The sequence below is a fragment of the Trichoderma aggressivum genome, assembly GCF_033847375.1.
Source record: "Trichoderma aggressivum f. europaeum strain CBS 100526 chromosome Unknown scaffold_003, whole genome shotgun sequence".
In the NCBI taxonomy this organism is placed as follows: domain Eukaryota; kingdom Fungi; phylum Ascomycota; class Sordariomycetes; order Hypocreales; family Hypocreaceae; genus Trichoderma; species Trichoderma aggressivum.
This window is the reverse complement of record NW_026946369.1, coordinates 1422419-1438847: the sequence shown is the minus strand read 5'-3', so window position 1 is coordinate 1438847 and position 16429 is coordinate 1422419. Positions and strand designations below refer to the sequence as shown.

At 51.3% G+C, this 16429-nt stretch overlaps 6 protein-coding genes across 6 annotated transcripts; 2 read left to right on the top strand and 4 right to left on the bottom strand.

The window, feature by feature from the left end:
* Nucleotides 1-217: 217 nt before the first annotated feature.
* On the bottom strand, nt 218-1134 carry Triagg1_1563 (uncharacterized protein; the record flags this gene model as incomplete). Its single annotated transcript, XM_062895647.1, has 2 exons — nt 218-1032; nt 1095-1134. 2 exons carry the CDS (start codon nt 1132-1134, stop codon nt 218-220), a joined length of 855 nt encoding a protein of 284 aa, XP_062759902.1.
* Nucleotides 1135-1850: 716 nt separating this feature from the next.
* On the bottom strand, nt 1851-4757 carry Triagg1_1562 (uncharacterized protein; the record flags this gene model as incomplete). The annotated part of the gene is made up of 2 exons (XM_062895646.1): nt 1851-3500; nt 3561-4757. 2 exons carry the CDS (start codon nt 4755-4757, stop codon nt 1851-1853), a joined length of 2847 nt encoding a protein of 948 aa, XP_062759901.1.
* Nucleotides 4758-6715: 1958 nt separating this feature from the next.
* Nucleotides 6716-7309, top strand: Triagg1_1561 (uncharacterized protein; the record flags this gene model as incomplete). The annotated part of the gene is made up of 1 exon (XM_062895645.1): nt 6716-7309. The coding sequence occupies one exon, from the start codon at nt 6716-6718 to the stop codon at nt 7307-7309; it is 594 nt and encodes a 197-aa protein (XP_062759900.1).
* A 302-nt stretch (nt 7310-7611) lies between these two features.
* Triagg1_1560 (uncharacterized protein) lies at nt 7612-9372 on the bottom strand (the record flags this gene model as incomplete). Its single annotated transcript, XM_062895644.1, has 1 exon — nt 7612-9372. One exon carries the CDS (start codon nt 9370-9372, stop codon nt 7612-7614), a length of 1761 nt encoding a protein of 586 aa, XP_062759899.1.
* Nucleotides 9373-10047: 675 nt separating this feature from the next.
* Nucleotides 10048-10788, top strand: Triagg1_1559 (uncharacterized protein; the record flags this gene model as incomplete). The annotated part of the gene is made up of 1 exon (XM_062895642.1): nt 10048-10788. The coding sequence occupies one exon, from the start codon at nt 10048-10050 to the stop codon at nt 10786-10788; it is 741 nt and encodes a 246-aa protein (XP_062759898.1).
* Nucleotides 10789-11230: 442 nt separating this feature from the next.
* Triagg1_1558 (uncharacterized protein) lies at nt 11231-15525 on the bottom strand (the record flags this gene model as incomplete). Its single annotated transcript, XM_062895641.1, has 2 exons — nt 11231-14687; nt 14747-15525. The coding sequence occupies 2 exons, from the start codon at nt 15523-15525 to the stop codon at nt 11231-11233; spliced, it is 4236 nt and encodes a 1411-aa protein (XP_062759897.1).
* Nucleotides 15526-16429: the final 904 nt, after the last annotated feature.

Sequence of the window (16429 nt, the reverse complement as noted above, 5' to 3'; positions counted from 1 at the left end):
TCCAAGGGAGAATTGACTTGCAACATGAGATCTTGTAAGCCCCTCGAGACTACTAACAGTTACAAACACAAGCGTTACCACACACAACCACCACTGATGATATCCCAATTATATCACCCGTCATAGAGACTATATCAACAAACTCCAACAATACAAACCCTTTATTCAATCTCAGTAATCGCTATTCCCTAAAACATGCATCCCTCATCCCCCAACCCTAAGCCACCGTCTCCGCCCCCCAATAATACGTGTTGATCCCGCTCCCCAAGAACGTATCCTCATAAACACCAGCCTTCTCCCCCTCCAGCGCCGCCCCAGCACACACAAGCAACGGCAAGAAATGCTCTCCCCTCATCGGCGGGTGCATGTCATTCGCGTGAGGCAGCCGGCGCCATCCCGACACCCTTCGCCACCTCTCTTCCTTACTCTCCGCGCCGACCGCCTGCGTCAACGCGCCGTTCCACTGGCTGACCTTGTTCTTCCACTCCTTGACTTTGGCGGGCGACCCGGATCGCAGCTCCTGGTAGGCCTGGAAGTTGTGCAGGGACGCAAAGCCCGAGCCGACAACGGCGATGTTGTTCTGGCGAAGCTTCGATAGCGCGGCTCCCATCCGCAGGTGCTTCTCCGGGTCCTCCGATTCCAGGACGGAAACCTGTACGATGGGCACGCTGGCGTCGGGGTTCACCAGCAGCATGGGAATGAAGACGCCGTGATCCCATCCCCTCTCGCCGTCGAGAACCGATGCAAGACCTTGTTCTTCCAGCGCGGCCTTGACCTCGCGCGCAACCTCTGGCTGGCCTGACGCTGGGTACTTGAGCGAGTAGGCCGCAGAAGGAAAGTTGTAGTAGTCATAGTAGAGGCTGTGAGACGCCGCAGATGAGATGGTCGGCTTCTCCGTCGACCAGTGCGCCGTCACAAGGACGATGGCACGGGGCTGTTCAGGAGTGCCGAGCTTGAGAATCTTGGGCACTCGGTTCTTGAGCGAGTAAACAATGTCCTTGTGAGAGGGATCACCAAGGACGGGGAGGGGACCTAAGAGTTCGTTCTCATGTCAGTCGTGTAACCACCAGACGAGGAATGAAATGAGATCTCACCTCCGCCATGTGAGAGCGCAATCACAGGAGCCACAGTCATGGTAGCTTTGCGGCTCAGAAAGTACGTTGAAGCGTATCGAAACAGTATGCCTAGTATCACCAATCTGCCAACCAAGGCAAAGAGTCTTTTCAACAACAGTCTCATCAAAATCCCGCGCAGTCACAAAACTCCAACTCAACCGGTCGGACCTTGACCCTTTTATCTATTTCTCTGCTGACGAAAGAGATGAAAAACCTTAAGCCAGACGACTTGTAGAAATCAAAGTCGACGTGCTTCTTCGCGCCTCGCCCCGCTTTCGCCTTTCCCTCATGCAAACTCCTGGCGGGTATCTTTTGCAAGCCTCAAGGGGCACTTTGATGAATCAAATCCGTCCGAGTTGCGCTTATTAACGGCGGGATGGGACAATTGACCAATCATCAGACGCAAAGCCCATCTGATAGCGCGCGCGCTGGAAATAGGGCTGGTCGTAGCCGCGCGCGGGAGGCCGAGTCAAGCTTCAATATCCCACATCGATGCCGCCATCATTCTTTCGAAGCAGCGCGTTTACACATTTGTCATGCTGATTCCATAGTCACCCGGGAGTGAAGCTGGGGTCCCGTTGGAGCTTATCAGATCCTTTTGGAATCCTCAAGAGTGAGCGTGTATTTACAAGGAGAGTGTTCAGGGGGTCATGTGAAATCAACAGTGGTATTCATACTTGATGTGATGAGCATCAGCACAATAATCTGATCTGCATCTATGTATCCTACATCTGTCTACTGAAATACAGCCACCTTGTCTCGTCCGGCACCGACGGCCTTAATCCGCGATCCAATCTCCAGCGGACTTCCCTCGCTCACAATGAAGTGCCCCTTTGTCTGAGCCTCTGGCAGCTCACCTCCGAGAATCTTATGCACATTTACGCTGACGAGATCCAGCGCCGACTTCTCGCTCAGTCGGCCGTTACCGTTGTGGTAGGCTGTGCCGGCTTCGAAGCCCAAGTCGCGTACATACCAGTCCTCGGGCAAACCAATAGCGACTGTAACGCCGGCGTCGAGCAGATAATCGATGGTCGTGCCGTTTGACAGTGGCGCACCGGGAAGCGAGCGGCGTTGATCCCAGTTACTCGGGTGTGCTTGAAGTGGGAGCAGGATGACGCCGACCTTTGCGGCGGCAAGCTCCGTCGCAACAAGATGAGACTCTGAACCGCCAAGAATAGCCAACTTAATCTTGGAGTTGATGAGCTCTTCGACCTCGGACTTGATCCTCAGTGCAGTCGCGATGCCATCGGCATTGTCAATTGTCAGAGCTAGCACCGTCTTTCCGGCAATGACCTTTTGCAAGTTGGCCAATTCTGAGAAGGGGTCTTCAGCTGGCTTGTCCTTGGAGGCAGCAGCCAAGAGCTTGCTTCGCAGCAGGCCAAACAGCTGGGAATAGCTGCCAAGGCTGCGGGAGCTAAGGTCAAGAGTGTAATGCACAGCCAAATCAGCGTCGAATACAGCGCCCTTTTCAGCGACCGTTCTGGCCGCAGTGAGAAAGCCAACACTGGTTCCGTGATGAGATTTGCCGCCCAAAAGCTTCGGTGCTGAAATGGCCTTGGTCACGCCGTATTTGGCGGCAACGTTGAGCTTCTTGCTATCTAGTCGAAGCCCGTCGACGGCACGAGAGAAGGCAACTGGATTTGGCCCGTTATCCGTTACATCCTCTCCATCAATATCGTTCAATCCAATGGTACCGGCGACACCGGTGAATGAGTTGGTAAGATAGCCATTGGTTAACTCGACATGCACCTTGGCAGCCTTGGCAGCCGCCTCATATTCAGAACTGCAAGGGCCGATGCAGGCAATCTTGCCTCCGGACACAAACACGTCCAAGGGCTTGTCGTTGGATTCCAAAATCTCATCGTCAGACAAGAGGACCTTGGTGATACCATGGAAAACCACATCCTGAATCTCGGTTGGCTCTTCGATGATATCAGCCAGCGCCTCATCAGGCACGATGGGGCCCACCGTGGATTTCAAGAGCTCAACAGGGTTCTCAAACTGCGCGGTGCCATCGATCCAAACCTGCACGGGAGTAGCTCCGACACTTAGAGGATCGCTGTCCCAAACGACAATGTCGGCATCGAAACCCGGCTTGACCTTTCCTAGCCTCTTTCCAAAGCCAAGCAGCTCTGCAGGTGCGCTGGTGACGGCAGAGAGAGCGGCGTGATAGGGCAGCCCGTAATGATAGCCCTTGGCGGCCTCAAACAGGACGTGCTGGGCATTGAGGACGGGGTTGTCGCTGACGTATACCGTGGTGAGGTTGGCGTCGTAGAGATACTTGCCGGCGTGCTCGGACGCTTCGAAAGCCTCGGTCTTGTAGTACATGTTGTCGGCAAACAGGGCAGACGCGGGTGGCCGACCTCCATATGTGCGCTTCAGGATCTACACGCAGTTACCAGGGTTAGACTTTGTCACATCAAAATTGTTCCTGAACAGACGTACCTCGGTAGCCAGATAGGTTTGGTGAGCATGGTGAAAGGCCCGGATCGGGAACTTGAACTCGTTTGTATGATCCACCATGGCCTCGAGGTCAGTAATGGTGTAGCAGTGGGTGTTGATATGGACCTGGCCACGAAGAGCTGCGGCAAGGGACTCCCAATGTAACACCTGCGGCAAGTACTCGTCCATGTTCTCAACACCAATGGCATCGGCCTTGTCACACCAATCGTCCTGGCGCTGGATCAGGGCGCGGGCCGTTTCAAAGGCGTGTCGAAAGTCGTAGCTTTCGCCCATTCGGCTGGATGGTCGTCTGTCGATGCCGCCATGCACTCTCTTGGGATTCTCTCCGCAGGCCATCTTCATAAAACGCCAATTGCGATCTGGGTCAGCCAGCATATCTTGGGCGCTAATTTCTTTTCGACCGTCTTTGGGACCAACAGCATGCTTGATGGGATACGCTTCACCGCCCATGCTATTACCGGAGCCGGGGAGGATCAGGGAAGTGGTGACGCCGCCGGACTTGATAACTTCAATCTGGTGATCCAAAGGATTGAGGCCATCAATGGATCGTGCCCAGGGCGTGATGTCGTCGGAGAGTTCATTAGTATCAGCGTAACCCCTCAGGTATGGCAGAGAGTCGACACCAGCATGGCTGTGCATATCGATGATGCCGGTGGTAAGCTGACGCCCTGCAGCGTCAAAGATTTGAGTGTCTTGCGGGAGCGCCCGAGACGAGATGTGAGATTCGACCCGTTGGATGAGGCCGTACTCGAGCAATACGTCGCCCTGGACCCATTCCCAGCCCTTGCCGGCTCTGGCATCGGCCTCGCTCGTGCCCTCGACGGGCTCGCCAATCCAGATGGTAGCGTTCTTGATGAGGGTAGGCTTGCCGCCCTCGATCCATCTGGCGTTCTTGTCTCGTCCTAGACCGATGGGATCTTGCGGCTTGTGCCTGAGCTTCTGGCAGGTCTGCAGGTCATCGTTGAGCTTGTCCAGCGACAGCAGCGGCCCTTTGGCATCCTCTCGCCAGATCTGCTTCCATTGCCCGGCCACCAGCAGCGTCAGACAAGTGGCGGCGAACAGCTTCAAGACGCGAGACCGGCGCAATCCAGCGCGGCGACGGCGGAAATGCGCATCTCCAGACGCTGGCAGTGGCAGCCCCGACGCGCTGTAGGGAGGAAGACGGGCTTTTTCGTCCATGGCTCGCTCTCTCTCCCAGTCCTTGTATCGCGACAGAGGAAATGGGGAGATGAGAAAGGCAACGGTGATGGGAAAAGAAGAAGAAGTACTTGTAGAAAACGGCGAGTTGGAGATCAACAACTCCTTGCACGGAGTTTGTATGTAATCGCCAACTTCGCCTCTCTCATACCTACATGTACCTATCTATCAATCAATGTCCATCTGTTTCATCCAGAGATAAGAGCTCCAGCTCCGAGATGGGTCAAGCCCGCTGCTGCTCGCGGGCTAAGCCGCTTTTTGCAGCAATGGGCGCTGGACGGGGCCGACCCGGGCCAATCATGCTCGCCACAGCACCGCCAAAAGTTCCCGTCTGCAGGGGCCTTGCGGGGTAGCAGGTGCTAAGGCACAGCGCTAATGGCCCTGTATCACGGCGGAGGTGGGCCTGTGGGCGATGCCATCATTTTCGTCATTCATGGCACACACACACTCCATCATCACACAGCTTGAAGTCATACGGAGTATTCGTATAGAGTCTGAAAGGGGAGACGAGTTTGGTTAGATTGTTGCTTAGATGTACTACTATGTAATGTTATGGTATTGCAACTACTCTACAGAGGCCATCAGGGTCATGTTCGCAGTCCAACACCAGACACTACCTACATGTAGTACTACTGGACGTCTGTGTCAGCTTGAGACTGCCCCCGTCCAATATACCATCAGTGTGTGTACATGTACGGATACGCATGTGCTTGATGCAAGAAACAAGTTATTAGCCGGTAGTTGCATGGTCAAGGGGCATGACGGTAGATGGCATTCATTATAGACACATTGCGTATACTCACTCCTTCTATACGGTTGAATCTGCGTGTAAGTGATCACGCTGTATTGAAGCTAAGATCATGCACTCATGAACAATCCAATGCAGTTTCTTGAGCTCTTCTGCCGACTATATCATGATATATTAAAGTCTACATATCTTCGTACTTCATTACCCAGCATAGTACAGTTTGAAGCTGTCACAACATCAATGTATGTAGGTTTGTAGGTTTGCGTAACGCAAAGTACTCACGTATGACCGACAGCCTGCGACAGGCCAATGGTAGATGAACCATGATTCTTACTCTTGATTCAATATTACTCATGTTTATCATTTAGGTCCAGCATTTCGTATAGAGATTACATCCACCCGCATATTATGCTGTGGTAGCCCGGCGCTAGCTGGCGATCAATCTCAACTGCGCTCCAATCGAGTTGTGCAATTGTACATCTAGCAGCCGGATTTGGCATGTATAAATCTATATCATCTTGCGGAAAAGCAGAAAGTAACCTTGAACTTTGTGAAAGATTAAATTGTTTCATGAAATACGATGTAGCTGATAGTTTGCCTGTTTTGCGCTTATCATCGCCAGAATCTCTCGGGCCATTCGGTCACTGCCAAGGCCCAGCGGATCATTGGGACACTCGGAATCCTGCTTTATGAGATATTTCCGGCGATTGAATTCAAGTCATGCAAATACCAGTAATAAACTCGCTTCATATCGTATTCAATACGAACACCAACACTCGAGTATCATGTCAGGCCATTTCGCCTCGACTCCATATAGATGTCCACCTTATCTTACACCGACAAACCCCGCTTCGTTTCCACTCTGCTTTACAATGAGTACCGGCCGCTACTCACAAAATTTAGCTTATTATTCAATTGTTCAATATTTGAGTTGAACCCCAAAAAAATAAGCTGAGTTGAGATTCTAGAGCGCCGGGTGGCGGTAGGAGTTACGGCTTTAAACTGGCCGCAAAACACCGCCTCCTCGGCAGTACATGTATCCACCGCCTGCAGCTTACAAGGCATACAAGTAGATGCAATATGTTTCTGAGTCAATACCACAAGTCTACTTGTAACCTATCGAGAATCCTAGACAAACATTTGCCTGAGTCAACTTACATACGCATCAACTAAAGGCATACATCTATCCGCAATGGCTCCAAAGACCAACATTGTTGGGGAACTCGTATACACGAGCCTCAGCGTTCCCCCTAAACAGTACCAAGATGTATACCGCAACACTCTAGAGCCTATTCTCTTAGCTCGACCAGGTTTGATCTTGGCCATGGCTGGCGTCGTCACTACAAGCACGGATAAACCCAGTTCCACAATGGTTTCGTTAGTAAACTGGGAGAGTGTGGATGCCCATGTAGCGTTCATCGCGGGTCCAGCAGCAAAACCCTTTTTCGAAGCTTCCACGCCTTTAATGAGTGCAGCACCTACCGTCGAGCATTACGGAATTAATGTCCTGGGAACTCCTGCAGTTGAGTGCCGGTACACACGTTTGTTGAAAGCCACCGATGAGAGCGATAAGGAGCTCTTGGCAAAGGTTCACGAGAAGCATGTGGCTACTGAGGGCGCAGGCATGGCGGCAATTAGCAACTGTGCGGAGGATGCATCGTTGAAAACACTGATACTGTTCAGCAACTCTGACAAGTTTGATGCGGCAGCTGGTGTCTCGAATGACAGCACAAGCATCAAGTCTTTTACAATCAAGTGGTATGCAAGAGGGGTGAAGGGCGAATAACAGGTTCTAAGTTATGGATAGACCTATCAACGAATACATTTGGCCTCGTTAGTTCTACAAAATAATTCTATTTACAATGTATGCGGAGATGCTATAATACCGAAATGACTACAACATTGTCTATGAGATATAACGTATGTTGCGTTAGCCAAAATAATGACTTAATAGATCTCAATGCAAAGTTCTCTTGGTAATATTTGACGAATCATACTAATTATCACATCACATCATGTTCACTCAAATAGATAATTTTGTGTTGTCGATAGCTTTATATCTCAGTCGGATTACTTCCGTCTCTACATCTAGCAACGAATCCGGGTATTCTCTTTATCATAGAAACCATCACAAGCCGCTGCAACACAGCTCTCAAGACTACCAAAATAAAACCTCTTCCCCGTAAGACCTGGCCCATAATGGGCATATTTTGCAGAATTCGTCATGATTACCTTTGCAGTTACTGGGATCACCGGTTCTCCAATCATGCACCAGCATGTGTCAGTGATGAGCTGAACTCCAAATCGTTCCAGTTCTTCAACAAGCCCGGCTTGACTTGCCAGTCCATAGGTTGCTCTTCCGCACGTCACCATAACAGCGACTCCATGATGCTTTTCCCTTCCTCGACAAATCTCCGCCAGTTTTCTCATTTCGGCGAAAGAGAAATGCGGGTTTCCGAGTGAGACAAGGTCAACAGGCGAACCGTCTTGTGCGCTGTTGAGCGTCTTCCAAACCGATTCGAGCTGCCTCAAATCAAAATGAATGGATTCAATGTCGCCTCTCCCGCCAGTCGCATCCTGCAGTGTGGCAGCTTCCGGCGTCACTCCAACCATATGAAACATTGGAGCACTTGCCATGGTGGCAAACGCCGCCCCAAATGCCTTGAGATCATCTGTCGAAGGATGAAGAACGTCAAGTCCTACAATAACCGGTATGCGACTCCCAGCAATCCCTCCAACATAGTATCCCAACAACGGATAAAAAGAATCGTCAACATCAGCTTCCCGAATAAAAGGGAGCTCAACACAAAGTGAAGCCCGCCTGTTACTCTCTATATGCAATCCTCCCTGTGGTGCGCGCCCCGTCAGCGCAATACACAAGTCTAGGAAGTCTGGATACTTCATAGTCTTCGCCCCGAGAACGCTATTAGCATAAACAACGGCATTAGACTCGGCCCATGCAACTTGATCGCCCTGCTTGGGTGCGCTAGGAAGCAGATAGGGGGCGCAGGTAAAAGTCGGCAGTGCACCCATGTCTGTGTAAGCCGCGGCCAATTTCTCCGCCGCCTCACCGAATGTAGATGCAACGCCCTGAGCGCGCCAACGCCTTTGATCCACGGATATCGAGTTGAGGGTGGTGGAAACTGAGACTTTGCCTCCCCAGTCACGTAGTCTTTCTGCAAAGCTGAGCGATCCCGGTCCCGTGTAGACACAGCCATCTATATGAACTTGTGTGACGTCTATCAGCTTGCAGGCCCCTTCCATAGCAGCCATGCGCAAGATGATTCGCATGGCAGCTTGAGCAGCTTGGCCATGTAACCCGTTAAGAAACGCATGATCGTTATCAGACAATTCAATATTGTAGCCAAGAGTTGTATCCAGAGCTTTAGTGGTAAGGTGCTCAGTGCTTTGTGATGCACCCCCAAGCTGTACTTTCGCGACTGTATTTCCATCCACAGCCACATAGCTGGCATCCAGCAGCTGTTCAAAGTCTTGCGTCTCCAAAACAACGACTGGAATAGACTTGTGGAAGATTTCTTCCGCAACTACCACTCCAAGTGTTAAGATGTCTTCCCTTCTTGAGAATATCAGAGCCTTTGGCCCCTTGCCACTCAGCAACAGCTCTAGCAACACCCCGCTGCCGGAACAAGAGCCGCGACCACCGGGAATGGCTAGTATGGCATCTTGAAAGTGTTTTCCGCTTAACGGGTGGTGATGGTCTATGACTTCGCTTGTCAGCGGATCAACGCCTCCCCAGAAGCTCAACTCAAGATTGCTTGCGACGAGAGGGCCAGAGGCGTTGCCTTGAACGTATGCAGTTCCATGGTACAGCAACCTGTCTTGAGTCATTTTAAAATGCCTTTCCTTGTCAACTATGCACGAGGTTTTGTTTCGCTCAAGGTCTGCGTTCTAACAGCATTGTTAAAACGATGCGTGCGTCTTCGACGATAGACGAATGGAATCTATTGTGAGTTAGGCAAGATAATACTACAGAAACTCGTCTTCCCCGGAAAGATAGGCAATTATCCGGGCACAACCTATGCTTCCCCAATGGTTGTCAGATTAGGAATCATCATTGGCTCAACATACATTCATGTCCTCCCATCAGCTGACAATCTCACAGCACGTTTACGCGGAATAATTCCAGCTTCCAGTCCGAAATGCAAGTAGACTTGCAACATGACAACGTGAATTTGCCGCTCCAAATCTCGAGTTGGCCGAACTCACATCGATTCCCCCTCCTCCATCGGCCCACTTTGCCGTGTATTCGTAGCCACACCAAAGTCATCGGCCAACTACTTTAGCTCAAATGTGCCCTCCGGGATTCATAATGCCAGGAATTCGCTAACAAAAAAAGGAGAGCTGGGCCCGTAATCAATTTATTTCGGCCCTCCGCGAAAACAGAGGTTGGAAACAGCATAAGACAAAACATGACGCCCCGCCGTTATGCCCCTTTCGAATGAACTTGACAAAATATAATCATACATACTCTGTCTTTTCCCCTCAAAGTCTTTTCAAAAGAAAATGACAATCCTGATAAGAAAGGCCGCCGAGGAAGAAATCCCCGCCATCGCGCGGCTCGCCGGCCAAGCGTTCCACCCAACAACCGATTGGATCACGCGCCAAGTCTTCCCGCTACACCTTCAGCCGAAAGATATTCCCGATGGACAAGCATCGCAGCCGTGGCGCCGGCTAAGGAAGACTGTAGGCTTCAGTACGCCAAACTGCGCAACCATCGTGGCAGTTGATACCGCTCTGAACAACCAAATCGTTGGCTATGCGATATGGGATCTGCCGGTTGGGTCCGAGGAATCTCCCGCCCCCCCTGCAGACCCTGAGCTGCCGGCCGATGTGACTGATTTCAAGGTCTACGCCGAGCTCAAGACGATCCTGGAAGAAGACCATAAAGCCACGTTTGGCGACAGAGGGTTAAAAGACGTGTGGCGTTCGTCATCCCCCCTCCTGTTTCCTCTCTATATACGGGTACTCCTGTATAAACCAGACATGGGACCTCAACCAACTAACGCGCAAACAGATCTCGATATGATTGGGGTTGACCCACACTATCAGCGACAGGGAATTGGCAGGGCTCTTCTGACATGGGGCGTTGAGCAGGCCACAAGAGAGGGCAGAGACTGCTACTTGATGGCAACACCGCAGGGACGACCTCTCTACGAGTCTTTTGGCTTTGATATTGTGCGTCCGTTGAACATGTTTGGGGTCATGCATCATTCCATGATACTCCGAACAAGTAAAACAACGTGAGGCGCCAACGAATGTTATGAGATGGATGTTAGCCAGCGTGTACCACTACTAGAGGAGCTGTTATGCTTTAGAAACTGTTTGAAGGAAGGGAGGAGACTGCTATTATATAAACGATTTAGAGTCTTATGCTATGATAATGTCTGTCTGTATTCAACAAAACATGAATTCGTAAGAAAAAGTCATACGCGTCCCCGACATACCCCATAACTGCCTCGACAATTGCTTTACAAGCGATCTATCATATAATTAATGCCCATATAACCATGTATCCATATCTATCTTGGTACTTGCGACATCCCGAAAGGAGGAAAAAAAGAGATATATAATGAAAACCCATCTCCCCATGTCAGGAGAGATGCATGACTTTTTAAATCAAGTCGCTGAGATTTTTGAGGTAAACAGAAAAGACTCGCTCCAAGAGGCTATCGAGTATCATCTTCATCTACTCGGCCTTCTTTGACATCTTTGTTCGGAGCTTCATCAGCAGGTACACCAGAGAGTACGAGCTAAACACCATCAGTACCACGATAGCAGCGTCGCGCCAGCCGTAGTAGTATTCTTTCAGGTTCAAAGTTCGGAGGTAGTCTTCGCCCTTGGTGAATGCACAAACTTGGCAGTTGGCCGTGGCGCCGGGGTTGATCAGGTTGGCCACGGCACCAGGGCCTGCTGCCAAGTAGCTCTGCAAGTAATCACCACAAGTTGTGCCGTTGGGAGGGTTAAAGGTGGCAAACTCGTGAGTGGAGCACTTGATGTCCTGGCCCCAGAGATCAAAGACCAACATACTACCCATGAGATAGTTGAAGGGATTGAGCCAGTAAATCCAGTATCTCCAGAACTCTTGGATCTGCGCGTAAGGAACCAATACACCGCAGAAGGACACGAGGGTTCCAAGCACAACGGGGTTCGCCAAGACGGCAAAGACCTCATTCGGCGCATAGGCGGCAATGAACTGACCCATACCGGTGTAGAGGAACTCATACATGAGCATGACGAAGAAGGTCGCTCCGGCTCGCTGAGAATCGGCGGGGAAACCAACGGTGTAGTACCAGCACACAAAGTAGAGGACAGCACAGACAATGAGGTATGGGATTTCGGAGACAATCAGTGCCGTCACAAAGGCGACCCACGAATACATCTTGGACTTCTTCTCGCGCGTTTCGAAAATGTCACGGCGGTGGATGAAGAGGGGCTGCAGCTGGGCAAGGACACCTGGGGCGACGAAGATGAAGTTGAAGATTGTGAACAGCTTCAGCTGCAAGTCACCGACAGAGTCCTTGATCATCCAGAAACTGAAACCGTTGAAGAGAGCCGAAAAGATGTGCAGCGCAAACTTGTTGTTGACATAATCAGCATTGCGGAACAAGCTGACGTTCATGCGATGAGTGACAAGCTTGGTCTGCTCCCACAAAGACGTGGCAAATTCGTGACCATCGTCCACGGTGCCGGGGGGTTTCGCCGCAGCCTCGCTGATGATTTGGTCAAGTTCCTTGGTCATGTTGGAGTACTCAGGCGAGGAAAGCCAAACCTCGTTCCAATCCTTGCCTTGCGAAAGTGTTCCGGAGACGACGTCAATCATGTGCTCAGCAGGGTTCACCTCGGTCGGGCATGGAGCATCGTAACGAGCAAAGTAGTCCCTGACAACGCTTGCTTGATCTCCAATCTCTCCGAAATAGACAGTCTTACCGCCCTTGGCCAGCAACAAAAGGGTGTCGAATTGAGCGAACAGCTGAGCAGAAGGCTGGTGGATGGTGACAAGAACAGCTTGGCCAACAGCAGCGAGCTTTCGCAAGAAGCGGACAGTGTGGTAGGCGGATTGACCGTCTAAACCGGATGTAGGCTCATCAAGGAAGATCAAAATGCTGGGCTTGGAGACAAGCTCAACGCCAATTGTGACACGCTTACGTTGCTCAACACTCAATCCAGCACCGACTTCACCAATCAAGGTGTCGGCAATGTCGTGCAGTTCCAACAGATCGATAATGGTGTTGACATAAGCCAGTTTTTCCTCGCGTGGTGTGTCGCGGCTCTGTCGAAGAAGCGCCGAGAATTCAAGAGCCTCTCGCACTGTAGCATACGCCTCATGTACATCAAGCTGTTCGCAATAGCCTGCAGACCTCTGGAATGAGACTGGAAGCGGTCGACCGTCAACCAAGATAGAGCCACGGATAGTACCTTCAGTCTTTCGCTGGGCAAGAACGTCAAGGAGCGTGGTCTTTCCAGCACCAGACGATCCCATCAAAGCGGTCAGGTTTCCAGGCTTTACCCATCCTTGTACATGATCCAAGAGTAGACGGTCACCAGTTGGGGTCTTGACAGTGTAGCACAGATCCTTCCAGGTGAAGACTGAGGAATTTCGAATGAGGTTGCCCTGGACTGCCACTGCGGTGTCATCAGTAGAGTTGCTATCGGACTGACCGCTGACGTTGGTATCATCCTTTTCTGAGATGTTACCTTCAGTAACCTGGCCTTCGACGTCCGCTTGACGCAGAGCATTGACAACCTTGGATTGCTCTCGGGGGATAACCAAGCTAGGTCCATTCTCCGATGACGCCTTCCACTTAGTCGTGAAGACGATAGTGATAGTCACAAACAGAACCCACCATGCCCAAATGATGCCAAAGTTTCGCCAAATATGCGAGTGACTGTAAGACAGTGATTTGAGATACAAGTCACCATCAACATACGTCTGGCCCGGAACTGCACCTCCAACGCCAGCGCAAGCTTGAGCACCGGGGTCGGTGAAGCCGGGGCCATTGGGAACAATGTTGGTACCGACGCAAGGAATAATCTTGCCATGGAATTCGTTGGAGAGAATGGCGTCGAAGCCATAGGCCATCGGGTCAATCCAGAAGAGCCAGACAAACCAGGGGTGCATTCGCGGCTTCTGAATCATGTAGCCATTGTACATGATTGTAGCGGCAATGATCAAGCCAGACAGCTTGGAGGCACCATCAAAGGTACTGAAGGCAGCACCGATGGCCCTGAACATGGCGGTCATACAAAAAGTGGTGGCCACAACAACAATCCAAAAGGTAAAGAAGTGGCCCGCAGACATTGTCAACCCAACCATGAAGTACAGAATCAGGGAGAATCCCGAGACTTGCACCAAGATAACAGGGATATCGGCCGCGATCTGGGCAAGGCAAAAGGCTGCAGGGTGGAAATAGGCAAATGACTTGTGCTTAATCAGAACGGGCCGCCCCATGAAGGATTCGGTAACCTCAGACATGGATAGCAAAGCGTTGAAGAGCAAAGCAAAGAAACAGGCACCAGATTTCACAAACAAGCCTGCAGTGGTGTCGGGAGCGTTATAGAAGAGAGAGCCGGCGATGAGTGCTTGTACAATGGTCGAAAACTGCTTGATGAAAAAGGTGGCCTTGTCACCCCAGATGATCTGATACTGTCTCTTGATGCAAGTCTGTACCTGGACACCAAAGCTCACAGTAAACGGACTCGAGGCTGGCAGTCCCTTGTACTTTTCCATGGCGACTCCTTCTTGGAACGCTTTGGTCTTGCTCTGGGCCTCCGATGTGGTAGGATAATTGTATTCAGCTTGCGCTTGTTCGAATAATGGTGTCTTTTCGTATTCATCGCGAATGGCGCCAGCTGTTCGGGGGAACTTGAACTTCATCTCGTCTCGAATCTTCCTCTCAGTGGGCACAGTGACACCGGTCAAGAAGTCAGCCACGTTGGCACCATCGTCGCAGATGAAACCCATGCTCTCCATGAACGGGCGAGCCTCGCGCATGGGACCGTAGTAGATCTCCTTGCCCTCATCGAGAACGAGAACCTTGTCGAAGAGGTTATAGATGCCGTTTCCAGCCTGGTATAAGGTAACAATGGAGGCCAAACCGAGAACGTCCGTCATCGCTCGAACCGCCTTGGCCCACTCGAGAGCACTAATAGGATTGAATCAGTTAAAACTTCCAAGTATTAAGGCCAGACATATGATACTTACGTGCTAGCGTCAAGACCACGAGTTGAGTTATCCCAGCAGAAAACGCTGCCCCTGGATGCAAGACATTCAATGATGGAAACTCGCTTCCTCTCTCCACCCGAGACACCCCTGACGAATGCGTTGCCGACCTTTGTGTCTACGGTATGCTCGATACCCATGGATTTCAGTAAAAAGCTGCGCGATTCTTCACGGATTTCCTCCTGACTTGTGATGCCGTTGGGCAACTTGTAAGGGACCTTCAATCTCGTCGCAAAGTCCATGGTCTGCCCAACGGTCAGGGATGGGAAGAAGATTTCCTCCTCCGTGTTCATGATAATCTGGCCTCTGTAGCGCTTTGCTTCCTCAGCCTTCATGGAGCCAAAGGAGACATCTCCTGAAATCTGGGCGTATCCACTCCGTCTATTGGCCAGCATGTTGAGCAAAGTTGTGCATCCGCTTCCCGGACGACCTAGAACGAGGAGCATCTCTCCCGGCTTGACACACCCGTGGGCGTTGTCGAGAATCTTTCTCATAGGCGGCTTCTGTCGAGATTCCTTGATCAGTTTTGGGATGTTGAACTGAGAAACAACATTTTCGTGGATGGCTGCATCGGCTCGGACAGCTTCGACGGTAAGGTTCTGGAAAGTGACACCTAGTTCTCGACGGGGAGCGCCAGAAGCACTGTCACGCTCTTGGATGGCGACAACTTCCGGCTTCATCGACCAAGTATTGTCGACAGCGTCTTTGCCGGTCTCTGACATGTTGACGTCTGTCAAAGTCTCATCGTACGTGGACTTCATGATGATCCCGAGTCCGTGTTAGTGGCGAGAGACCACTAACAAAAGGACTATAACAGGATGATGTTGAAGCGAGAGTATGGGTTGTGTTTGAAACAAGACTCGAGAAGAAAAGAAGAAACCGTCTCGAAGAAAAGTCATCATTTTAAGAGCCCCAGCTCCAGCCATGCCTCGTTGTCAAAACCCAATGTTGAGCCAATTCGGTGGACCTCGGCCCTGACAAGAAGGCCGAGATGGGGCCCGGCTTCGCCTGTACGAGCAATCCCAAACAAAGCCATGGCCACGATGGAGCTGGAAGGATGATTGGTGTGAGTCAACCAATGGAGTCGTAGGATCTGTATCAGGATTTGAGCCAAAGGTCCGTCCACGCGGCCTAGAGACACGGAGGCGGAACGTGCCAATCAAGCTCGCTTCCGTTCTTTGTTCGCACTCGGATAGCCGCCCCACGAGCTTAAATTCCCCTGACGCCCGTTCCGGCTTTCCGCCCTTCGCTCAAAACTTCAACGCTCCGCTTAGTCAGTGTGATGAAGCTGCATTTGGCATGTGGTGGGCGAAAATCCTAGGCATCCCACGATGCCCCGAGCACTGGATGGATGCCAAGAGGGAGGTGAAGCGGCAGTTGGACGCTGCCGCACTACTGGTACTGCTCCCTGTAGCAATGATCACGGTAGTATCGGCCAGGACCCAGCTAGATCTTGCTCTGACGAACCACGTCGTTCAGACCTGCGTACCCTGGAGCTGGATAAGATAGATTGGTAGCATCGCCCATTCCCTTTCCCGGCTACCTACATCGCCGGATCTTGTCATGATGCAAGCACTTGATCTTGGGATTTGATTGCCTGCCACATGGTGGTGACGTGAAGGTGTACCCGGCTGAGCATCTCATCTCATCCATCCCAAGGAAACC